This window comes from Larus michahellis, chromosome 4 (genome assembly GCF_964199755.1).
Source record: "Larus michahellis chromosome 4, bLarMic1.1, whole genome shotgun sequence".
In the NCBI taxonomy this organism is placed as follows: Eukaryota; Metazoa; Chordata; class Aves; order Charadriiformes; family Laridae; genus Larus; species Larus michahellis.
Genome location: NC_133899.1, coordinates 55,331,656 through 55,358,662, shown reverse-complemented (window position 1 = coordinate 55,358,662; position 27,007 = coordinate 55,331,656). Strand labels below are relative to the sequence as shown.

At 36.8% G+C, this 27,007-nt stretch overlaps 1 protein-coding gene across 4 annotated transcripts in view; it reads right to left on the bottom strand.

Moving 5' to 3' along the window:
• The window catches only part of FSIP1 (fibrous sheath interacting protein 1), a 79,445-nt gene extending 55,044 nt beyond the window's left edge, over positions 1 to 24,401 (bottom strand). For 2 of the 4 annotated variants that reach the window (XM_074584971.1, XM_074584969.1), the window contains exons 1-10: positions 24,193 to 24,401; positions 23,137 to 23,268; positions 21,615 to 21,804; positions 20,612 to 20,710; positions 19,062 to 19,234; positions 18,045 to 18,129; positions 15,288 to 15,386; positions 12,208 to 12,308; positions 11,377 to 11,484; positions 6,486 to 6,650 (exon numbers count right to left, since the gene is read on the bottom strand). In XM_074584971.1, coding sequence (XP_074441072.1) covers positions 6,486 to 6,650; positions 11,377 to 11,484; positions 12,208 to 12,308; positions 15,288 to 15,386; positions 18,045 to 18,129; positions 19,062 to 19,234; positions 20,612 to 20,710; positions 21,615 to 21,804; positions 23,137 to 23,262 — 1,146 coding nt within the window. In that variant the 5' untranslated portion in view covers positions 23,263 to 23,268; positions 24,193 to 24,401. Of the gene's footprint in view, positions 1 to 6,485; positions 6,651 to 11,376; positions 11,485 to 12,207; positions 12,309 to 15,287; positions 15,387 to 18,044; positions 18,130 to 19,061; positions 19,235 to 20,611; positions 20,711 to 21,614; positions 21,805 to 23,136; positions 23,407 to 24,192 lie in introns of those variants that run through there. The other 2 variants (XM_074584970.1, XM_074584968.1) reach the window with 2 other exon arrangements.
• Positions 24,402 to 27,007: the final 2,606 nt, after the last annotated feature.

The following is a 27,007-nucleotide window of genomic DNA, read 5'->3' as shown; positions in this document are numbered from 1 at the left end:
CAGATGAGTGTTCCTTTGATTTCTATCAGGAAAACATTGAAATGTTTAGATTAATGTGTCAATTTCGAATTTGGCAAATGCGTAGTTTTCATTATGCACATTTTCAAATACAATAGCTAAACATCAGGCTAGACATACTTCAATAAAAGAATTCTTCGTCTTTGCATTTTAAGAGGAATTTCTTAGTCTCCAGAGCTAACACTTCAATGCTTAAATACTACTACAACAATAAAAATGCACTGAGACTCAATGAGGCATTCAAAGCTTGCTCCTGGGATCAGAATTAGGCCAAAAGGGAAAAAGAACTGAACCGAAATCACGGTAGGTTTTATTTACTAGATATCATGGTAAATGAGAAATAACCCTCTCTTGTAAGTTGAAGTTAGATGCAGAACCATTATTAAAGATTCGGGTTACGCATTCCCAAATCCTTCAATAGCTTTGGATCAGATTCTCAAGTTTGTATCAGTCCTGAATACATTCAAGGTTCAATATTACATGTAACCTAGATCATTAAGAATTATAAGTATTGGCAAAACAACAAAGCTATATTGTAATTGGAAAAAAAATGGGCTTTCTCTTGCAAGCCGAAGATCCTATAGAGCAACCCAAGGAATCCAAATAAAGGTAGAGAGTAAAAAAACAACCAAAACCATACAGCCCTGTTAGTCAATTCAATGCAAAGGAACATGGGCAACTATTTAATAAAAGCACACTGTATTCATTCTTATTTTCAGAAGCAGATCAAGGTATCTTAATAAACACGCACAATTTCAAATAGTGCGTATAACCGGAAAGAAAAACAACCTTTGCAATTCAACATTCAATGAAAAAATTCTCAATCACAATGTATAAAAAACTGCGAGCATCTGTAAACAACTTTTTCTAAACATCAACCAAATCTATGAGTTATGACATTTAAGCCATACTATTGGTTGCCTGAAAATAAACTTATTTTAACACAGTACAAATCTTTGAATATATATTTACAATCAGAAATAGCTGTCAGTACTACAATGCCAGTAAATTTTCCTGTAACAGAAAGAGATATAAACAGCACCACCTATTAATGATTAGAATATCTCCAAACTGGACTGAAGTTTAATGTGGGCCACCTAAGGCCAAATTCTTAATACAGAGTGTCTAAAGCTAGGCTTCTAAATGCAGAGAGAGGTTTTTTTAATTAAATATGATGCCCAATGGCAAGAAATCTGCATGACTGACATCTATACAGAACATAAAAACCCAGAGGACTTATTTAAACTTGTATTTATTAATACATTAAACATAAATATAAATGCAATATAAATATAGAGTTGGCAAAGCAGCTCAAACTATAACAACTGAAGCTCCTTCTAATAAGAGGAGTTGCTTTTACATGGCTTTGTTCTTCCAGTGATTTTAATACAAGTGAAATTGTTCATGGAAGGGTGGTGAGGAAGATGATGGCATCATATTTCTTTAAAAAAAAAAACAATTATAGCTATTTCTGCAATTACATTTCTAAATGCAGTATTTTCTGTGCATATACAGAGACATTCCCATGTGAGCAGTTAGTGCTCAGCATGCATCAGAGCTGCAGTTATGATTTGTTTTAAAAAGCAATGTTATGGACACACCTATAAGAATATGCAACTAGTGGTACTGAGAAGTCACTAAATACTATATTAAACTTCCTAGTATTTTATTGTGGGGTTTGTATGCATGGCCTACTGGTTCACATTTTTATATGAACTCAGCCTTCAATGAAGAACAGAGCTCAAACTGCAAACAGCATCTCTGAAATTATTATTGCTGCAATACCAGCTAGATTTAAAAAGGTGACAGAGAGAGGAGTCATAAAATCAAAAAAGTTACTATCTTCAAATTTTTGCTTTCTTTTCCACACACATTTCTGATGCAAAAGCTTTATGCAGACCTCTGTCCTAGTCATTCAAATAGTTTCAGGCATACATATTTCATTTTACAGACAGTTCAACTGCTGCAAGCACTTACAAGCAACCTCTTCAAACATTAGGAAAACTATGTATTATAAGTTATTTTTCCTTTTATCACACTCAATACGATTTTAAGCTTGGTTGCTCCTCTAGTAAGATGATATTGTTCTATCAAAAGAAATTCTTAACTAGGATAAACATGACAACTTTCGTCTCCATAAACTTTTCTTGAATATTGGTCTCTGCCATGACACCTAACCAGTTCTTATTGGAGAGTGCTGGATAAAACTTGAACTATGAACATTTGCTAAAAAACAGAAGTAAAAAGTACTTGTTTCAACATTTCTCCAACATCCACACCCACAACTGATATAATTCTATTTAGACAAGATGGTAAAAAAATTTGTTACTATTTACTCTCTCTCTGATCAGCATGGCTTTACACACTTCAGTCACATTCCCTCTTACTTAGTTTTAAACTGTTAACTATATTCTACTGCTATAATTGAAAAATGGAATATTTTTCTGATAAAAGAAACCCAATCAGGTATGAAAGAACTCATCACGGTAATAGACAACACTAAAGTAATTATCTTCATAAGACAATCAAGCAGACGGATATTATTGCTTCTTTAAACACCACCTCCATTTCCTTTTATTTTCAGGTAGATTTCCAGTTTTCAAGCTGCTAACTGTACTCATCCCACACAGTCTTACACTTCATATTCTTCATCCTACCATTTTCCTGTCTTTTCCAGGATTACACTCAACTTAATTTGTTCTTCCTCGAAAATATTAAGTAAGACAGAAGCATTTTTAAATATTTAATTAAGTTGGCACCAGAACAAAGAAATGTTTCAGAGAGAAATACAGTTCTGATGAGAAACACTTCCATGTAAAAGAGAACATTAGTCATAGAAAAGCATTCTGAATCCATCTGGACTCATTGCACAAAAAGATGAATCTGTATGCTTCTCTGTAACAGCTCAGCTATGGTACTGTAGGATAATTAAAGCCAGTTGTTAAAGATTTCAGAGTCAGAGCATCATTCCTATATCCTGACAAAGTATCTACCAATGCCAGAAAGCAGCTCTCCCATTGAGCCAGTGGTGGTTACGTGTTTGCATTTTGAAAGTTATATCTACTGCAATTCTTGAAAGAAAAGAAGCAGCTAATTTTGTTTTAATTACTTCTAAAATTCTAAATGAAAATCCAAGCAGATAATTTACACGCTAACAATTTTTCCCAACATTCCCTATCACTAATGCATTATACCCTACTCAACCACAACAGACAAAATCCGCATCTCATGGAAATGAGAAAGAATTTAACCACTGATTTTTAGAAGAAAGATTAATGCCACTGAAATCAGCCTTTTCTCCAAATGAAAGGACATGCACATTCCAAATTAGACTTGTGTCCCATAACAACTAGAATCGTTCAAATTAAATTCTATACTTTCAAGACTTTTTTAGCCCTCTCCTGGCACCTTCATTTAAAAAATTGAACTCCTAAGAAACAAATATTGCATTGCATTCAAATTTGTATTCTGTGGTATCTGTGCCAACATCTTTATCTAGCAATTAAGTTCATAGAATTTACCTCAGTTATGGGAGAAGTAGTGATGCAATCTAAGCTAAAGCTCTGAATAAAAGAAAGCAATGGCAATTTATTCAACAATACCAGAATATCATTGTTGGTTTTGAATGCTACATATCCCCAGTCTCACCAACAAATATTTTATCTCTCACAATATTTAGAGACTACCTGTGAAGGTTAATAAATAAGGTAATTCCTGCATTCCTGGTTTTACAGAGGATAACAGCCTGATAGCTAGTTTACTTGCTCATTTAGTTGCTGTGGTCAACTGAAGAAACAATTGAAAATCTTGTAATTGTAACACTTGAAATTAAACCCAACAAGGGGCAGAACTCTTATTGCCTTGCCTTGCGTGTGGCATCCATGCTAACATATCACAAAACACAATCTTCTTTTAGCAAAAGCATCATTCAATTAATTTCCTCAGACCCTTTCTGGCTAAGTATCAGTTGCCTTTGATCAGGTTCCAAAAGATATTCACTACAAAGAATTCTGATATTGCTCTGCGATCCACCTATTTTGTGATACAAACAGTATCAACAAGTTTTTTAAAAAGCAAATTCATTAAAACTTCCAGTTTATAACAATATTAGGGGATATTGATCGTGATAACCACAGCTGTTTTAAAAAGACCATGAGCAACAATGAACTTAGAACAAGTACTTGTAAAAAAAAAAAAGTCATTTTTCATGCCTTTTGACAGGAAGGTCTCTAAATTCAAAATAGTCACTAATTTCGCAGCTACTGCCACATCTTACTTCCTGATTTTTTTGAAAAAGCAACTGTCAAAGGAATTGGAAAACAAAAGGTGTTGAGAATGAACTCGCATAACCAAATTCAGAACTTGGCCTGTTGTTATTGCTATGTATGAATTGAAGAGTGATTTTTTTACCTACGAAAACAATAATAACCAAGAATATAGGACTAAGGGCTAGACTGGTATGAATCTTCTACAGTAAGCAGTGAAGTTCCTGAAAATTGAGACTACTATTTTCTCCTCCAGTTACCATTAACAAAAAAAATTAGCAGCTGAAATTCTATGTAAATATAAACAGCCCAGTTATGCCACAGTGCCAGATGCAATCAGATTGCACCTACCAAATCAGGCTTCATGAAGAACTTAACATTGACTTGCCTAGAGTCAGGATCAAAATGAAAATAAGGCAACCACTAACCACCCTGTCCTCTGCTGAGATAAACAGCTCTGGGCAAGCAGAGAAGCAGGAATGAAGGAACCTACGGGATTTTGGAGTCAATTGGGAAGGCACCTGGAAATCAAGACACTTCTGGAATTAGATAGATGCAGAGCGGGAGGGCTTGCTTTTTTTGTTTGTTCTGTTGTTTGTTTTTAAATTAGTTTTGCATTTATGCAATTAGTGTCCTTATAAATCCAGTTCAAAATAACTAAAGCCTCCTACTCACTTTAACTTATTTATTCTCTTTAGCTCTTTCTTTAGATTTATCAAACGACCTTTAAATAGTCCTGTTCTTTGGTAGCTTTCATTAAAATGACTCACATGTTTATCTGAACAAACCAAAAAATGATAAATGGAATCCTCTACGTGTTTCCTGGAACTACAATGTCTGAAAGCCTTTTACATGCTGGAAAACAAACTTGAAGGGCAACTGCTTTTCACTAATGAAGGGTAATTTATAGAAACTATCTCGTTTTGTGTTTTAAGCTTAATATTATTCAAAAAGATAATGCATTACTCTTCAATAAACATAGACAGAAATGCAAGTTTCTATTCAAATACTTCCAAGATTTTACCTGAAAAGGAAGCAACTGCTTGGACAAACGTTCCCAAACAGTGTTCGGTATCATAGGCAGTCGCACTAACTTCAAGCTGATGTCTCATAACAGTGAACACAAGATCCAGCAATCATTGGCAAGCTCAGGTCCATGGACCTGAAGTTACTGGGTAAAAACTGCATTTCCCTAAGTGATTACCCACTAGAGGGAGTTGCTGTTTCACACATTAAATCCCAGTTGGTAAAAGATCAACACCAAAATGTGACTCCTCTGGAACTGTCAGATCAACAGAAAATACTACTATAAGCAGAACAACACCTGAAGTTCAGAAAGAATTCGATACAAAAAATGACATTAACGTGCTCTTTAGAAAAAGAAAAAAAATCCTAGTTACTTTAGCCATTCAAAGACATGCTTCTCATAAACTGTTAACTGAAAACATAGTTTTGCCAACATACACTCTTACAGAGTCTCTGGCTATAAACTGTAAATTTTACAGAACTAAGCAACTTTTGTGCAAATTAGTGCAAAATAGGAATTATGGTATTTTATGTTGTATTTCCCCCATTATATCAGGGGCAACATTACTGGGACATGGGATAAATTGAAGTCTTCTATGCACAAAATTCAAACAATCATTTCTCGAGGCTGAGATCACAAAGGTTCTTAATAGCACTGGCAAGGAAAAAAGACAAAGGCCATTAAAAACAAGGGACATAAAATTTCAATTTATTTTCTACAGTCCTTAACATTGCTTATCGGTAACTGCTTTATCTTTCAGCCCATAAATGAAGAAGCCCTTTTGGAATCCTGAGGTAAGAAGAAACCTAATTGTAATTCCCAAAGATGAATAATCATGGGCAATATGTCACTATACTGACAACACCACTGCAGTCCTCATGCAGTTAAAAACACTTGAGTTACCAATTCCTGCATATAAAATTCCTTGCTGAAAGTGTGGTATCAACAAATGTTAAAAACGAGACAGTCTTTGAACTATATACCACTCAAAATAGCAACATACTATTTTTCAGTACGATTTCTCTAGCCAAAGATTTCACTTCACTCTTTAACACATATATTTTGAGAACAAAAAGAAGGTAACTGAAGAGAAATGCAAAAAATACAAATACATCAGATCTCAACACACACTTCAAACAAGAAATCTGCAACATAAGTTCTCTTCTGTAATATACCTGATAAATCTGGCTTGGAGATTTTGAGCAAGAGCTAGAAATCGCAGAAAAATCCCCATCAGATAGAAGTACTTGAAGCTTAATGTCTATCTCATTGAGGTGATGAAATTCCATCGGTTCAGGTGTGTACCCTTCTCCTGGTGCTAGCCAGCCAGATACATCCTCCTATTGAAAGATACAGAAAATATTTAATCCTCATTCCCAAAGGAAACAGACTATAAAGGCAGTTACACATCAAGTGTATTTATTTTTCAAATAAACTGTACTTAAGAATAAAATGTAAGTTTTCATCCATCTCAATATATAGCTGAAATCTGACAATATTCATGTACCATGCACACTCAAAAGCAGATACGGACAGAACAATTAGAGGCATGCCTTTTTCATTTTTAAATATAACCAAGTAGGAACTTAAATGGACTTAAAAATATAACAGTCCCAGCTCACTTTTGAAGACATAATAGCTTTTCACGGTCTAACTTGCATATCGATCTTGCTGTCCAGTGCTGCACAGTAAGCATCACTTTCTGATGCCCCTGACATGAAAAATCAATTTTAGGAGTGCTGTGCTACTTTGCAAAACAGTGCAGAGGATAGAGATGAAGAGGAAAGCGTCTGGCAGACTTAGAACCACCAGTTCTAAGACAGAAAACAGAAAGAACATGCTATAAGGTCACATTTACAATTCTAATATCGAAGTGGAAAAGCACAGCCCTCAGAAACTGCACTAGAACTGTCTGTCGTCAACATCATCCTAAATCACTTCTGTTATGCCTTGTATCTCAGCATTCCTTGTTTGCACATTTACTCTGGACACACCATATTACAGCTTAAGTCCAAGGAACTGTACAGAGAATTGACCACACAGCAAATTTGAGACAGTAAGATATTTTTTGCTTTTAAAAAAAGACAAATGCAAGTCAACAGGCATAAAAATGAGATGTTCTCAACTACACTGAACACATCTTGTCAAACTCCTCCAATGAATTTGTATCTCAAAGTCTGGCGGTAAATGCAGAGACATCTATTCTGGTACACGCCCAATCACACCTGCACAGCAGCACATTAGAAGTCCAAATAAAGTGGAACACAATACATTACTCTGTTGTCCTCTGAAGGAAGTGGAAGCAACAGACTCCTGTGCAAGTCAAAGGAAATACAACCAGCAGCTATGTCTAAAAGGACAACCACTTTCCATCCAATAAGGAGTCAAAAAGAGGGAAATCCTGACCAAAACCAGACTTAGAATGAAACTGCAGAGGTTGATGCCATGTCAGAAACCATCTGGAGCCAAATCTCTAAATGAGGGTATGAGGTGTAATGTGACACATTCAACATATCACCAAAGAAGAAAACAAGGCAAAGGAACTGCACTGAAGTGAGTAGCTGCCGCCCTTCTAGCGGCCCAGTGTGTTATCACAGAAACACTGGGAGGGACAGAAAGCATAGGGTTCTTTTCCTGATCGTGATCTGCACGACTTTTTCCTCTTGAGAGCAATAATACCTGACTAACCAATATGAATATGTGCTCCTAGTACAGACAGTTGCGTATTATGAGTGAGCTTGGCCCACTTAACCCAAACAAATGAGCTCATATTCACAAACAGATGCAGGTTCTCCACAGCAACCTGTCACTCCTGTCTCACACTCAGGGAAGCAGGTCTGCGCAGCCACCACTCTGTGAGAATGACACTAGCAGATTACATCTCTGCCCTGACTGCAAAGAACAGCCAGCAGGACCTCAGAAAGGCAGGGCAGGGATGTGGGGGAGGACACGAGTGCATTGCTGGTTTCCTTTCTTTTTCCTAACAGAAGAGGGCCAGCACCTTGCCCTAAGACTTCATAATCTGTCTTTGCAAGGGATTCATGTCCACCACTCCTTTACAGCTTCCAGATTAGTCCTCTGGCTACTCAAACAGACGCATCCACAAAAGAGGAGGAAATATCAGCTTCCAATTACAATACCAGTGCTATGAGGTCATCCCTGGTTCATCCCCATTATCCTAAAGCACATCAGTTGCAAAAAGAAAAAAAGCATACCCCAAACACCCATCATAAATTACCTCCATACTAAAATAAAAAATAACTAAATTAAAGAGAGTCATCTCTTCTGTGAAACAAAATCAGTTCTTCTAATGCTTTCTCATACAAATATGATGACATAACTAGTAAGCCTCACCGGACATGACCTGATGCCAGAAGCGCCACTCAGAATTGTCTCCAGAAGCTTGCCAGCTTTGTGGAAGCATCTGTTCAGGTGATACGGTGACCATCATAACATAAGTATCCAATGTGGTAATACGCTTGTGCCATGTTAACCACCCCCTAATCAGACACTGAAGAGCACAGTGCAAACACACTGAAATGGCTCTACAGGAGTCAGTTAAGCTGCAACTGGGCTCATTAGCTGCAGCTCAGTGTCTATATATCCCATGCTCCCAGTACCCAAAGTACTCCAGCAGTCGCTTTACTCCAGGGTTAAATAGACTCACACATTCTCTTTTGTATTTTCAAGATTACTTTACTTGGAAAATAAGCTTCTATCCTGTCAAAGCTTCCTGTGTGTTAACTCAGAACAATACTTTTATAACAGCACAGTCAGTGCTTATTACTGTGGGACATCTGAAACAATTATACTCCTGCAGCTTTGACAATTCGATTAGCATGACTATGTACTTCTAAAATATTTTAAATACTCATAAAACGCTTTTTTTAAAAAGTGAGAAGTGCTGTTTGGACATTTGACGTACTTAGTAGCACAAGTCAAATGAAGTTATCTAATCCACATTACATTATACAGAGGAATTCACATGGCGTAGCCAGCTCTGCCTTGATTGAAAACCTCTGGAACATTATTTTAGCCAATATGATTGCACCAGCTTTTTAAAAGTCAGAATGAAGTACGATGAAAGTGGCCATCAGCTGGACTGTTACCTGAGCCAGCTTGAAGCAGTCTAGATTACTCATTAGCTGTTAATTTCCTCATTATCTTTGTTATAAAGCAGCCACAGGAAATGTCTCACCCATAATATAATTCAAATGTGGGAAAGGAAGACAGACTTAATGCTTTGCCCCACAAAGCTCTGAAAATGCAAAAACATAGCGTATATTTATTAGTTTCCCTAGAGTAAAGGCAAAAGTTTTGGACCACAGATTGAATGAGTTTCAACCTAGAAATCATACTGAAGGTGTGTGGATTACAGATTTGTCTAATGTCACAGACCATGGGCAGGTTAGTTCTCTGTTTCCTTAACCATTTTGGATTCAGTTGAAGAAAATCCTGAGCTCACCTCCTTATCCCACATCCTGAAACAGTAATCTTTACATTTGTAAAGATGGATTTTTAGACACATTTTAGAAAAGATGTCTTCACCAACTTACTAAAAAATAATTCAAAGTAAAATATGGGAAGAGAGAATTAAAAAAAAATACATTGCATTTACTTTTGTTTCTTTCTCTCACACCTAAGTTGTTATTTAACCTACTGAAACATAATTTATGCCAAAACACTTTAGCTGTATGAATTGAACAGAAACTGGACCTTGCATATATTTTGTTCATTCTACACAAAGTTCACATCTTTCTTCTATAAGTACTGTGATTCAGTATATACTTAGAAATGTTGTGAAAGAATTCGTAATGTTAGTGTAGGCTTAACATAATGTATATTTTAATGTATAACAAATTAGAAAGGTCAGCAAGCATTTTCCCAATATTTCTTCTCATTTATTAAAATACAGGTTTCTTGAAGCATTATATCAAGTTTAAATAGTTTGAGGATGTTCATTCTGTAAAAACACACATCTTTAGCATGTTTAATAACATATATAGTTGAAAACTACTGTAAGATTCTAGTATGATTCATTTTTTAAACTAAAGTTTATCTTCCCCTCCTAGCAGCCTGATGATGACTTCTGTAAAACAACAGAGACCCCAAGAACTCCTTCAGTGTGACATTCCCCTCTCCTAGTAACTGGGAGGTCAAAACACTATTTGATGTCTTTTGTTACTGGGAATCATTTTGTGTCACAGACTCTCCTAGAAGCGGTGGTTGGTGAGACAAACACTCTTTTTTACTCTCCAGGAGGAAAGGTATTTCTATCTACTTCATCTCTTGCTATCTACTGCAGTATGCAGAATGCATGCTCTTTAGCAACATTATGTTAAAGCATAAATGCCTAATACTTAATCAGACTCTGGCTCCTCTGTATAGTTTTAAGACAGAGTGAGTTGGAAGCACACAAATGTGTCATGTTGTCTTTCTAAATGGACACATAAGTTTCATCGTTGTATATTGATGAATGGAGAATACGAATGCCCCAGCCCTGGAAGTGTTCAAGGCCAGGTTGGATGGAGCTTTGAGTAACGTGATCTAGTGGAAGGTGTCCCTGTCCATGGCAGGGGGATTGGAACTAGCTGATCTTTAAGGTCCCTTCCAACTCAAATCATTCTATGATTCTTTGATTCCATATGTCCCCAATTGCTGCATTCTGAAGTTCATTTTCTCAAAGAAGTCTTGGAGTTGTTTTGAAGTACCTGCTGGCCCTTCTACCAGAGACTACAGCACTAACCACTCAGATTGATAGGCTGCAACTTCACATTTCATGCAGAGAAAATAGGTCATCTTCTTCTCTGAATGTGCTTCTAAGGCTCCTTCCACCCATGCTTTTAAGTTCTGCTGTTCTTCTGAATGTGCAGAAGAATGTGCACATGTGCAAGTGTGAGCAAAATCAACAAAGAAGCCAATGCAAATTCATTCTTGGAGACAAAGCCAGTTGGATTTGTCCAGCTTTTCTCTCCTATCTCCTACTGACTAAAACCAAATCAAATTTAGATTTACTGTAAAAATAAGCCAAATACAACAGGACAGTACAAATTAAAGTTGACATACCTTAATACCTTGTAATTCAATTCCATCTTCTGTATCTTTCAATAGTTCGATTAGCCTTTTCTTTTCTCCCTCAAGCATAACAATCTGGTTTCCTGAATCCTTTGCTAGCTGAAATATTTACAAAAAGAAAAAAAAAAACAACTTTAGAACTCCATTAGCTCAAACAGCGCAAAGTTTTTAAAACCTGTGAAATTAGCATCTAAATCTTGCTTATTGCCATAATGCAAATTATCACTCTGACAGAAAAACCTAGCAGCCTAAATATAATAAATTGATTATCTTGTAACAGCCTTTGACATAGTGGGGGGGCAGATATTTTTCATTGGATGAAAAATCATTATAGCTACTAGATCTTCACAGAAAAAACCCACATGAAAATCAAGGCATCTGTTTGCTGAAAGAAAGAAGTCATCTGTAAATAAGGGTCCCATGCAGGCTACACATGAACAACCTGCATACCTATTCTTTATCGATGCATAAGAACATCTTGCTTTAACTTAACAGTAAATACATCTAAAGAAAGTGTTGAGAAATATTCGGCCCCAAAACAAGCTATGTCCAGGCACAAACAGAATGATTAATTTTCCAGTACTCTTTAGCAAATACACAGAAGCAGTATTATCCCCACCAATATGAGCATCCAAAATGAGAACTATCTTATACAGTACTCTGCCATAAACGATACTTCTCAACAGCAACAGTGTTTTCATGTATGCCTAATTAGCTTTTAATGTTCCTGATAAAAAACCCAACTGCCTTCAGAAGTACTTACATACTATATTTTAGTTAACGTTTAACAAAATGTTAATGATTTTATGCTTTAATGCTTACCTCAATGTTCTTTTTAATGAAATCCTGATTGTTTTTACTTTTGCTCTGCGTTTTTCCTGCTTGATTAAGAAGTTCATTTTTTTCTAATTCACTTGAATAATCTGAAATTTGAGGAAGAACAGTTGGTAAGTTACGATGATTCCTTTTCAGACTCAATGAGAACTGTAATAACAGCAATCTCGTTTAAATCTTTAACAAACATATAAAACGGATAGACAAACTTTTTATATGCTGTTTTCATTATTTAAATAAACTATATTGCTACATTTAAAACATAACTATGTCAAAATCTAATCTTACTTTTAAGCATTTATTATATGAGATCATTCAATGTGGCAAAGGCTAAAATACTTCTGGATTTCTGACCTCAAAAATGTTAAACATGGTGGCTTTAAAAGCCACGGCATTCCTTCGAACTCTATCATTGTTTCAGTTTTATCATCAGTACAAAACCAGACAATAATTTTTTTGAAAACCACAGAACTATTTGGAGACATATCAAGTACATTTTTTAAAATAAACAGCTGAAGAACAGATGATATAGTTGACATTATTATAACACAGCTCATAAAACAAATGTTGTTTAAAAATAAAACTCATAGAGCTGTAAAGCTATTAAACAGCCACATATTCTGACAACATCAAACGTATGTTTTTTTCAACACTGGGTTTCTATTTATCACACAAAAATGGGCACATATTCTGTTTTTCAGAGACTTTTACTAGTTTTAAAACAGCAATTCCTGTATGAACAGACAATATTTATCACATTAAATAACACATCTAAGCAAATACAACCAACTTTTAAGTCTCAAAACCTACTTCAAAAGTAGGCATGGTACTTTTTGCTTTTCTGGAAAGTAGAGATTTGAAAAAGGGTGGGCTATTTGCCTACAAATAAAACCCAATTTAATATGTCAGATAATAGAAGAGAGGCTATGGAAGTTTACATGGAAGTAATTCTTTTTCAGAGTCAGTACATTGAAAGCACATTTCCAAAGATATGATATAAATTCCATGCATCCTTTTACACACTATGGACAAAAAACTGTGGAACATTCTCACCAATCAGACTTAACTCTCAAACGACAAGTAAATCTTAAAGGACTGAGGTGTTGGTTCTGACCAAGAAAACCCTGTCAGAGTTCAAATGCACAACTGTTTACTGAAAGCATACCAAACTATCTTTAACGTTACCAGGTAACATCTTGAATTTATCAAAGGACTGGATCATATAAGAATTTACCAATCAATATAAACATGAAAAGTTGTATCCTGAAATGAGCAAAACACACCAAACACCAACATAACATGCAACATACATGAAACTTTACTTTTAAGCAACATCTTTCTCTAACTGTAGAATAAGTATTTTTAAGATGGAGCTATCACACAGAACATCTCAGAACATTCAGGTAAAGAAGGGACATGTACGGATCACTGGGACAAAGAATACACCCAAGATTGCCATGGGTAAGTAAAAGAGAGAATGCCACTCAACAAATTTTGTGAGTTTTGGTAGACTTGGTACAAATTTCAAAGATCTGGTACAAAACTTGATGAGGCTTCCAAAGTAATATTATTATATTAGTACATACATTCTTCTTTACAAGTTAAGCTCCTCTTGTTTAGGGTCTGCCTTTATGACAACTGTAACACAGAAATCTAAAAGCAATCAAAACAATAAGTCTGAGCTATTCAGAAACCATATCAAAAGCCTCCAGCAGAAATAGTAAAAGTCATTTAAGTAATTTATTGCACAGAAGTTGTAAGTGATCTCTATTTCATGCATTCCCAAGAATGTAGAATGTCTCAAAATACTGCAAGCAACAGCAACTCCTAACCATGCCTGTACTGGGAGCTTCAGAAGTCACTGCTGTCCTGAATACTGGTAATGAAACCTGCCATTGCTATTCAGGGGCACTCTGGCACAACTCAGAAATTGTGAATGTGGAAGCTGAGGCTCAAGCTTCATTTTAAGGGAAGAATGAAGACACATGTTAGGAAGACAGAGAAATCAAAAGTACAGCACCACTCCAACCCAGTGTAAAGAAACATTTAATAACACAAAGTTAAGGCCAGATATTGGTAGACTAAGAAAAGTGATAAAATGATAAGGGAGGTGAGGTCCAGGTTTAAAAATTAAAACATTCTAAAAAGTGCAGAGATTCTGCTGCCATCAGTAGTTCAACCTTGAGAAACACCCATTTATTATTGTCCTTGCCATCTTAGCCAGTCACCGGGAAGATAGATTCCTTCTGTTTACATAGATGACAAAGAAATAAACAACTGCAGCTGATAACAATCGCAGATGAAGCTATTCTTCTTATGTCACAACACATGTGAGAAGTTACTCAATCATACAAATTTGAATTTCAAATAGGGAGAGAATAGAGGCACAAAAGCACAATTCCGTTTACCTTGAAGCATTGGACACACTACACTACTACCAGCATTTGAAACCTCTACACGGTGCAAGTGTTGTCTAAAAGAATCAGCACAAATGTTTGATTTTTGCCAGAAAGTACTTAATCCATAAGAGCAATGCGCCTTTACAATAGTCAGCATAACAAAATAGAAAATGTGCTATCTGAAGATTTAGGTTTGTCACATCCGGATAATTTCTCCTGAAAACAAAAAAATTACAGAACGGTTTCAATTATATACAGCACCACTCTTCATTTTTAGATGGTTACTTGAATATAAGCCTACTAATGAAAGTTACAGGACCTTAGAATAACAGGAAAGACAAGTTTTTAAAGAATTTCCATGAAGAACTAATGATACCTTTTACACCAAATCAGTTACACAGCTCATCATTTTGCAATGAAAAGATTTTATAAACCCAACAGTAAAAATTTTCTAAGCATGTTGTGTTAAATGTTTTAGATAAGTCACAAACAAAATTATTCTCTTTTATCATTTGTACAAAAATAAGAACTGTCACCATGCCAGGAAGCAACCTTGTTTTTTCTGATTTCATTGGCCTAGCAACAAAGGCCAAGTGTTCATTATCCATCCATTGTACATGTTGTTTTGCCATATCTAGAAATACAAACTATACAATTAATAAAGCTTACCCTGATTATGTTGGGTTTCATGGCAATCATAATCATCGGGATTAATTTGTGTGTGAAATATTGAAGTACGTATTTCATCTTCTTTAGCATGGGAGGGATCTGCAAGGAATTTTTTTCAGTAAAATTTAATTGAAATGAATGTAAAGAAGATCTAGTTTTATGTGTTATCAAACTATAAGATCTCACACATGAAAGTTAGAGAAATTTACTTGCATAAATTACATCACCGCCATATTTCTCAAGAAATAAAGGGGGAGAGTGTGTCTTATGAATAATTATGCTGTTTCATATGGCTGTGTTTTCATTTTTAACAACCACTGCCTACACAGGACAAATAATTGCATTCTAAAAGATACAGCCCAAGGCCCTAAAGTTCAAAAGCCTCTGCAGACACCATGTGACAATTCATGTAGAACTTTGAATGAGAATAAAGTATCCAGGTTTTCACAGCTGGTGTCTGCCTGTGCGTGAATTATTAGACTTCCAAGTGGCTTAGGTCAAGGGTATAGTCTAGCAAAAGTGTTCAAACATCCTAGAATGCAAGAGTTATTTCACTTATTTAAAGAAAAAAAATCTGTCATGGTAACTGGAAGTATAAGTTAGAGCATTAAAACTTGCAGCCTACACACTTAACAATTACACAAGAGGACTCATATTGCAAAGACCCATATATATCAAATACGAAAAATGTGTTTTTCACAATGAAAAAACCAACCAACATCCTGTAATAATGAAGTTTAATGGACTAAACTGAAAGTATGATTTTGTTACACAGAGCACAGGGGAATAAATTTAAGGCCGTTTAATTAACTCCTGATTTACATTTCTGCCATGAGTGTGTTGGAGGTCTTTTTGTGCCTGAGATGCTGGGACACATAAGTTATTAATGATTTTGTACTTGGAACTTGGGTTTGATTTCACAGTCACATCAAAAGCTATAATTAAATAGCTCCCCTATATAATATATTTAATAAAGCTCTTTATCAAATTCAAGCTCTGAAAAGCAAAATATATGAATTGCATTCTATTTCAGTATCAACCCAGACAGCTATCAGGGCACTTATTTAAATAAGTAAATAAATAAGACCTGAAAAGTAAGGCACTAGCATATCACAGAAAATTCAAGATAAATATCAAGTTGGGGGAAAAATATAAACCTAATTTCTGCAGAATTTTGCCATTGCAGTACATCAGAACACATATGATGCACATGATCTCTACAGCAAGGAGTTACCTTTGAAATAAAAGAGGAATTGAAGCATGGAGTTCATTAAGAACCATATAGTCTTGCTTGCCTACTGTTTTTTTACTATATCCTGACATCTACTGGATACTTTTTAAATATCACCCGCATCAAATTCAGTGTTGTTCCCTTAACACCCAAATTTTAGCATAGAAATAATAAGTCTTGTTGAAATGTAGTCATTTGTCTAGCATTAATGCAGCTATAGAATTTGGTGGTTTAAATGCTGCTGAAGATGGAAATGATTTTTACTAAGACTAAAATGCAAATGTTTATTCTTATCAGTGTGTTCACTTCCACTTTGAATATTTTTGTCTTCATTGTCATATCATGATGAAAGTCAGAAATTATTAGACTTCTGGTCTTTTCCTGAGAATAGTCTGCTAGCATGTCTTTAACATAGTTTCACTTTCTAAAACTGACATCTATCCTAAATTTCCTTCCCTAGAATTCTCAGGAAAGAAGCCGATTAAAAAAACTAAGTTCATGTTTCATATTCACACCTTTTCCTTAAATCACGCTCCATATTATTTGATGATCCCTTTTACCCCAATTCTCTCTTATGTTCAGAATCTTAAATTTTTTTTAGAAGCGAATTAAATTTAACACAATCAGAATCAAATTCACATAAATGACCCATATTCCCTTTTGGGCCATGTTCCAGGACCTAGGCTGTGCACACGTCTTCCTGTACTGTTTTCCAACATATAACTCAGTATCATAATTTGTTCCCATTCTTTTTGTTCTTCTGTTAACAATTCCTAAAAAGGCTCAGGATTTCCCTCCCTCTGGACCTGCCATATTATGAGATCCTTACCATTGCACTGCCACTGCTTCCTTCTCATTCTCTCTCCCACTCCCACGTGAAAATTTTCTCCAAGATACATGTGTGGCAGGGCCACATCCCTAAAGCTTCTAAGTAACATTTTAGGCCTAATATTTTTTAACCGCCTGCCCTTCCTACACCAAGTACTCCAGCCTGGCAAACTCTCCGACTGAGACCACCAGACATCAGTAACTTCATCATTGTCTTTGTTTACCAAAGCAATTTTGAATTCCTTGCGTATCACCCAGATGTTCCAAAGTGGTAAAGACATCCAACTTTTTCAGCAGGTTTCCACTCTTCATTTTCCCTATACCTGCTATCATTACTTTAATTTACCAGTGTTATCAGTTGTGCATCTTTCTGAAATCATCTGTGTTTGCCATCAACTTGAAAAATGCAAGCTTTACTGATCCTGGATTTCTACCCTTCTAGAGTAAACAGTTCTTTGAAAAAATGCAGTTTCTATAAACAAAATTAATGTTAAAGTACAACTTCTACATTTGTGATAATGCAAAAATTATTATTTCAGTTATTTTTTCAAGTATTCCTTTGATGTACTTTTACATGCAAAAATTATTTTATTGTAAAGGTTTGAAAGCTTTATTTTTATAGTATCCAACAAAAATATCAATATTACTTAAAATACAGGATAATTATATCAGGGTATTTACTTCTCTTTCTTACCTACCAGCTGTATTCTGACATGATGAGATCAAAGCTAAAAAAAGTTTTGTGTTTTCTATCTCCTCATGGCTTCCAGTGGTTCTGAGAGACTATTCAAAAGAAATAAAGCATAAATATACAGATATATGCATATATTTAAAGTAAATACAAGCTAAATACGTTGTGTGTTTATCAAGTCGAATGAACTTCAGACCCTATTAAAAATACCTTGTTCAGTGGCAACATTTATTTACCACTATTTACTTCTTGAGGCTATCTGAACATCTCCTAAAGTTACAATAAAGGCATGATGGAACTTTAAAGTCTCTGTTACATATTGTCTTTTACATGGAGACACATTTCACAAGACAAAGAAGTTCTATAATATACATATGGCTCTGAATCCAAATCCATTGAAATTACGAGATGCAGTCAGACCAACAGCAATCATATCTTTTTAGCAACTGACATTTGTACTCATGTAAATTATACAGTACTTAACCTCAGAGGAAATACTAACTCTCATGTTTCAAGGCTTAAAGTGACATTTAACTGCTAGAGACCAGGATAGGAACAACGTGAAGGAATTTGTGCTGTAGCGTTCTTATGCCTTCTTCAGGGGGCATCTCTGATTTCATCAATAACAGACAATACTAAAATAGATGGGCCTAAGAACGGCCAGGTCACACTAGAGCAGAATAAACACTTTTAGGCCTGGGTTCACAGACATTATCTCTTGTCACACCTTATCACACCTGCAAGTCGCGAGCTCAAGCATAAAACTATGCTAGTAAACCACGCCTAGACAGCTGCGTATTTGGCTATAGGTCATAACAGCTTTTATGGACCACAGCCTTCTTTCAAAGCCTGCCTAGCCAATAAATATTAAAACCTATTCAAAATTAATTTTTAAGATCCATTTCTTTCCTTTAATCAACCAACTGTAAGTTATTTAATAAAACAATGTGTCTGTGAATATGATAATTCTGTAAGACAGTACTCTAAGATACACTATTTACAAAATAAACAAAACACTTCTAACCTGAAGCTCTTCACAGAGCCTTGCCCTCATTTCTTTGCCTTGTTTTTTAATTGCTCTCTCCTTAAAACGTTTTTTTGCCAATATTGTGTCAAGTTTATGCATTTTCTTTATAGCTGCTTGCATCTGAGGATCTACTTCTGTTTCTTCAGAATATTCCAATTTGGAAGAGTTTGCTGCAGAACATATTTAAAATTAACATTAGCTTGAAGCATTTCGACCTTAAAAAAAAAAACAACTAAAAAGCAGTACAAGTAATTTGATAACAACCATAGACAAGAGTACAACTACCCTCAAGTATATATATAATCATGTTTATTTATAAACCTGTTTGTAGCAGGAAAAATATAAAAGTCTTTGTAACACCGTGCTGAGTCAAACTCTCAGCTGTATCAGCTGGCTATGGGGGGGTGGGGAGGAAGAGCCCCCCATTTTGGGCAGGTGATTCAATCAAATTTATAATGGAAGAGTGACAACATCTCATAGTATCAGCAAAAATCACAGACAAAAAAAGCTTAAAAATAAAAAATAATTTCTTCAGCCTGACTAATAGAATATGTCATTCATTAAAACGAATAATTCTGGGCTTAAGAGAGACTGTAATATCTCTACTTTTAGATGTTATAGATGTTCCAGTCTTGACATATCTCAGCCAAACCAGATTCTGATACTGGTTCTAGAAAAATGTTGTTTTGAAAAATAGAAGTGGTGAAACATTATGGAAACTACCATTATTTAATCAAAATATATTTCTGTATTGTCTCTTTTTTTCCTAAACATGCAGATTACAATTTCTGATCACTTTTAGCTTTTCCCTTTCCTATAGCATCCTCATGCTCTGCCCTCTTTTCTGGTCAGCTTCCGTAGCAAGAGTAGAGGAAACACTCGTAGTACTGTCCCTATCCCACAGACTTCCAACACTTTTTCATCTTCTAATCTTTTGAGTTCAAATGCTTTACACACTGATTGATCCCAAGCATTTACTGTGATGCATTGGTCTAGTTTATGCCATAAAATAGGATGAGTGACACAACAAGGGGAGAGCTATAAAAATCTCATGGAGCTCCAGGTAAGCCCCAAGGACAGCAGATAAAAAAAGAGCACTTATTTCAACTGGCCTGAACCCAGCAGATGGATTTGAACATAAAACTACTGAGTGAAGCTTTGAAGTTGTGTTCTATCCAATTTCTGTTCTGAATAAATTAATATTATGTTAGATGGCCAGCACTGCTGTGCTAGATAGAGTCACCACTGTTTAGTGGTGATTCTAATAAGGATTCTGCCTTAGTAGATTGACCAAATCTATGTAAAATTCAAATACTATCATATCATTTTAAAAGTGAATATTCTTTAATAAAATAAAGAATTCACCCAATACCTCTTGAATATCACAACAAAAGCGTATACATTTTCAATTTGTATTATTTCTTTATAACTATATAATATACACATAAATACACTGTGGTCCCAAACTCTCCTAGAAGCACTAACAAGAAAAGGGGGAAAAAAGAGTTTTATTGCACTGTTCACTTTATACATATGAAAATTAATACCTGCTTTTGCATTACTTAGTTTTCCTTTGGAATGTTCACAGAATTTTGAAGTCTGCGTTTCAGTGCTATCATGTCCTGAATCTGAATTAGACATACATCCTGAAAAACACAGGAAAAAGAATTTCACAATAAAATAGATGTGAAATAAACTTTTAAAGACACTGTTTGAAATGTTAACAATTAAGAGACCAAACACATTTTTGTCAGTTAGGGATCACCACAGAGCCTATGCAGGGGATTACTGTTTAAAAAATTATATGTACTAGTACATCAGGACTCATGTTAAACAAAGGAGCAGGAATCAAGGGATTTCTTTTGACCACAACTCTGTCATGAAATTTTATCTGAACTTGAATAAGGTATACAAACTTTCCGCTTCACAGACTGGCCTTTGCTTGTTTATTTTTAAATAGCCAGAAGCCCTAGAAAGTTAATTTATTACCATTTATAGAATGCTAAAAGAAGGCCACCTGAAGCACTTCTACAAGTGCTTTCATTAAAATGAGACATTGCATATTTATATTTAAAGTACGCTATTAATATTAGCATTGTTCAGTTGTTAAATACCATAGCTTACAACCATAATCTCCAATTTTTTTGGTGGGTGAAGCATTATTAGGATACGAAGTTTCTAACACATGATCATGATATCTGTGAGAAGTTTGATAAAAACACCTTACTGAAAACACTTTCTAACATGGTTCCATGGAGCGCATGCAGATGGTTTCTCCCGATCTTTTAGGCCATCACCAAGGTGCAGGTCACAGCTTAGATGCCATGAGACATATGCTGTAGTGGTAATGCCAGTGATAACACATTTCTTTCAAAGATGAATTCAAAATAGTGAAAAGAAGTTATGAATTTCGACGCCTCCTCACCTCCTTCTCTTCTAGAATGTTACCTGTTTGCATCCTCTTTTCCCTCCACCAACAGAATTTTACCCAAACGATACAAACATATTTCATCTAGCCACAAGACAAGAAAGCGTTAGTCATTCCCACACCTGACAACTCGTTGGGATTCAGTATACACTTCTGAAGAACAAAGATTGTACTCTCCACTGTGGTTTGCTGGTCTGTTCTTACTTCCTTGACATCAGATTTCTCTCTGTCATCACCTTTGTTTTCTTCTGGACAGCAGTCTTCTAGATTGCCTCTTTGATAACTACCAGGCAAACTGACAGGTGAATCAACCTATGAAATGCAAATTAATTAATTCCATAAAAATAGAAATCTTTTGGGGGAAGAAAAAGATAATCACAATAATCCCATGCTATCACAAAGGCTAACAGCAATGCTATACAAGACTGCAGAGTCCTTCTTAAAGTAAAGAACCATTTTCAGACCTGATATCACATTGAGTCTCATGCTCATCATTCGACAGACTGACAGATTTGCAATTGCTAGGCTAGGAAATGATTCCAAAGGTTTACGTCATTTCTGCTGCAGCAGAGGGTACAGCCAACCTGTTAGGAGTCTGTATGTACAACAGCCCCATCCATTTCCTGACACCATGGGTGCTCTGCATCAGGTAGCATCCCAATCTCTTGCTCAAACTATAGAGTTTGTTATAGTCTTTGAAGGGCTGAAAAATTTATGCTTAATTCATCAGTCTCAAGAGATTGCAATTTTCATGCAATAGCTTATGATGTTTAGGTGAGAACTTGGATTCAGTTATCTGATATTAACCCTAATACCTAACTGTGAATCTATAAAAAAATATTTTAATACTTCTGTGAAGAAGCTAGGTATGATCCCATTCTACAGACAGGTGAACAGAGATACAATACAATTGGACTAATCTAAATAAATCAATCTAAATCTCTAACTCCCATGTCCCAGTTCCTACATCCCAACAACCGTATCACATATCCCATTCCCAAAATTAAGTTAATCCCCAATATTAATTTTCTTAGAGGACAGGTGAACACTTACTTCTGTCAGACTTTGTTGGATCCCTGAAGCTGACATATTTCTTGGAATACTATGAATATTTTTTTTAAACTTAATTCAAACATATCCTGAGAGAGCCTTGTAGTCAAAAATTCAACTTGTGAGGATTGTCCAAATGGTTTCTTTCAATAAGAAAAATAATTTTTATTACAACTTAAATTTAAAAGCACAAGTGGGATGGAAGTGAAATTATGCATATGCTGGCTCACACATCAACAGCCTATAGCTGTGTCTCTACACATTACTGACAGAATTTCAAATGTTTTTCCTTCAAATAGAATTTATTTAATAATCTGATTAAATATAAAGAGGAAGACAACCAAGTTTTCCAGATTGTAGTGCTGAATAGCCCTTTTTGTGGCAAATATAAAAGTAACACGTATTCAGAAAAATGAAATTAAACACCACTCCATTTATGCATAAGGAGCAGCCCACATGCATAAACTTTCAAATAACCCCTCCTGCAGAGCCCAGAACTCTATAAGAAGCTAAAAAAGCAGAATCTTATTTCTTTGGCATTCTACTAAGAATTAGGCACAGAGTTTCTAACCTGCTGAAGGTGAAAAGAATTACCTTTTGCAAACGTGGCTCTGGTGTTAATAACTCCATAGATGTATTTAAAGGTCTACAATGAGGATAAACTCTTGAGCTAGATGCAGGCCTTGAAATTTTATCCAAGCTCCCCCTTGTAATATCCATTGTGACCTAACATTGGGAAAAAAAATAAAAACAAAAACAACCTTCCAAACTATCAGTTTGATAATAAAGCAACACAAGCCCAGTAATATTTCAGATGCAGATGAAACAAGTTTCAAATCCTTTCTAGCAATTCAATGTTGAGAGTTCTTTCCAGTATAGACTAGCTTGCCGCTCACGTATACGCTTTTTAATATATGTACAAATACATATTTGTATCATCAAGCCAACCACAGTATTCAAATGAGCTTACTTTCAAAGAAACTTCAAATTACTTAGATCTTAAAAGTAATTTCACAACAAAGGAAATGTCATGTTTTGGGTTTTTTTTCTATTTTTAAAAACATGGGACTAGCAAAGCTAGCATCAACAAAAAAATGAGGGTATTTTATAGACATCTTGACCACTTCAAATAAAGCAGCCAAAAGCTTTTTACATTCAGTAGTTCTAAATGGCAGGGGCGGAGGGGGGGTGTTCCCAAATCCAAACGGCCACATTCCCAGTCCCAGTTCAATTTGGAGTCTAAACAACAGAAATGATTGGTTCTCCGCAAAAAACTGCATGAATTCACAGGAATTCGGTATCTGAGTATGTGACACACACTGCTAATTTGCAGAAGGCCCGAGCAAATACAACGTTTTATTTCAGTACAAGAAACAGGACAAACAGAGCCATGCGCACACGTCCGTAACTTGACACGGCAAGTGGGCAGAGAAGACAAAGAGTCGTTTATATTAATTCATTCATGCATGCATGCATGCATTCCGGCTTATGAATCTCAGGCCCCTTCACACCGTTTCCCACCGGCAGCCAGGACCGGTGACCGCGGTGACAGCAGCGGGAGATGCCCACGGGCGCCCGGGGGGACGCTGAGGCGGGCCCCGCACCCCCCCGCTCACAGCGCCGCCCACCGCGGCCGGCCGGGACACCCACCCACCCTTCGACGGCTTCTGGCCGTCTCTAGGCCTCCGCCAACGGCCACGGCTCCAACAGCCCCGCCTGGGCGTGCGGCCGGACCCGCCAGCAGGGCCCGGCCCGTCCGTAGGGCGGGAAGGCGGGAGAGCGGCAGTGCGAGGGGCAGCAGAGCCGGCACAGCCGCCGTTACCACGACAACCAACTCACCGACCTCTCGCGACAACTGCAGGATCCCGCCGTGAGGCGGGGCGGTACCATCCTCGGGACGGGGGTGGTGGCGGTAGAGGCGCGGAGGTGGAAATAAAAAGTTCTTAGCCCTTTCCCAGGAACGCACGTGTAATAGAGCTGTCACTTGCTCACGAAGTCCGGACTACCGGATAACCCCATGGAAGCCTGTCTTCTCCGTCCTGACCGAGAGAAATGCTGTACAGAAAGCGTCCTTCTCTTCCCTCCCCCCCGCAGACAGTTGGGCCGTGCCGGGCCCGTTGCTGGCGCGGCGGGATGGCGGCGCCGGTGCTGGAGTGTCCGTGTCTGCGTGGCGGGGCCGGCGCGGGGGAGTCGGCGTCCGAGCTCGGCTGAGACTGTTACCGGGAGGCAGGGTGGCGGCGGCGGCGGGTCCCCCGGTCCACCCGTGCCGAGCGGCTCTGCGCCGGGACGGGCGAGCGGGGCTCGGGAAGGGCGAGCGGAGCTCGGGGCGGGCCGGGACCCGTTGGGACCTGTCGGGCAGGGTGTCGCAGGCGGGTGCTGAAACCATTCCCACGATGGCATAATTCTCCTTGCCCTTCCCATGTCAGCAAAAGAAGAATTTTTGAAGTGTTCAGCAGGAAAAAGGTACCCTGTCCAACCTTTTAAATAATACGCCTATGCTGTGAGTTGTTTCTTTTGGTAGTCTGTCCAGTTTCCTGCATAAATTGTGTCATGTTTACTTGTAAAGAAGGATGGTTGAATGACTTTTAAATAAACTCATTAAAACTAATACTGTAGTCACCATTTTTTACCTGAATATCCACTGTTAATGATAAATTTTAATTAATAAGGGGATTGTAACCAGCTTCCTAATCCCATCTCTTTTTATTTCTTTTTTTATATTTAAATATGATGTGACAAGTGATTCTTGTTTTCTGGTTAACTTGTAAAAACGAGACAGTTACTGTCCCCTACATATTCCTTTGATACCCATATATGTTAAAATCAGGTTTACATTAGCAAAATTTACAGTGGCAAAAATTTACAAGAAACAGTTTGAAGAAACAAACTGCATCTCGTTCAAAGTAAGGTTGTGGTTGACAATTTTTTCTGCCAAAATCTTACTTTGCAGACAGCAAATACATGCCCACAACAGTAGAGTTTTTACTGATGCTTATAGGAAATGGCATTTTACTGTCAATATTCCTGCAAGTAACGGCAAGAGAAGAACAATTTTTTACTGTTACTTAGTGCAGTAAGGATGCAATGTGGTTTACAGTCAAGAGCTAAAGACAAGTATAGAATATACACTAGTGAACCACCTGTATTTTATAGAGTCATCAAATGGTTTAGGTTGGAAGGGACTAGAAAGACTAGAGGAACTAGACTCCCGCTAGACCAGGTTGCTCAAAGCCCCATCCAGCCTGGCCTTGAACACTTCCAGGGATGCGGCATCAGCAACTTCTCTGGGCAACCTGTGCCAGTGTCTCACCTCCCCCACAGTAACGAATTTCTTCCTGATACTTAATTTAAATCTCCCCTCTTTCAGTTTAGAACTGTTACCCCTTGTCCTATCACTACACTCTCTGATAAAGAGTCTCTCCCCAGCTTTCTGGAGGGCCGCTTTAAGGTCTCCCCTGGAGCCTTCTCCAGGCTGAAAAACCCCAACTCTCTTGGCCTATCCTCATAGGGGGATATATGAAAATTTTAACGTTAATCCTGCGATTGTTAATGCAATACCATAGTGGTGTTTGTAATGTGTGGTGCTTTCATAAAAAAAACCCACATAAGATTGAATGTTTACATCCACAAGTTGAGTATTTAAGCCCAGTAATGACAATGAGAAAGCAGGAGAATGGAGAATCCAGTTCAGAGCTAGCTAAACTAAAATCTGCTTTTTGTTATATTAGGAATTATATTAACTATGAATAATGAGGTATGGAAAGCGGGTAGGTATAACTACCCCAATATTTATTTATTTCTTCAGTAGGGTGTATGTGCTTAACAGCTGACAGATTCTGACTATCAGCTTCCCACACTACAGGCTGCCTACAACCGCAGGAGAACATGTGAGAGTGTCCAGTTCCGCATTTGTTAACAGACATAAAATTCCTTTGAAAGTGGTGCAGGAATAGGCTCCTTACTGCTGCTTGTCCACATAGAATCTGTGAAGGTTATCAATAAGGCCGTCACACCTGAGAGTTAATAATAGTGGCTCAGCAGGGATATCTCAAATCACAGTTGTCTGTGAGTGTTACGTGTCCTACAAGACCCAGAGAGGAAAAGAAGAGGTTCAGAGTTCATCCCAAATCCTGCAAATCGGGCCATAAGAGTCTTCATGTCCAATAAGAGGACTGAACTTTCTAAACTTCATTAAATATTAGAGAATCTCAAATATTGGTACAGGTGGCAGGTGTATTTACAATGAAGTATGAACTAGAAAAGCAGAAAAAAGGTTGTGACTTCCTTTTTCCTTTTTTTTGCCTTTTTGGGAATAGGTAAGTTTTGTTCCGTGATAAATTAGATACTTAATTGAATTAAGTATGATGAGAATAAAGAAAAAAAAAAAAGCGCTGCATTGGAGAAAACTTGCGACTAGAAAGGGCATAGCAAGAAAAGCACTCCAAGGTGTGCTTTTCATCCTAAA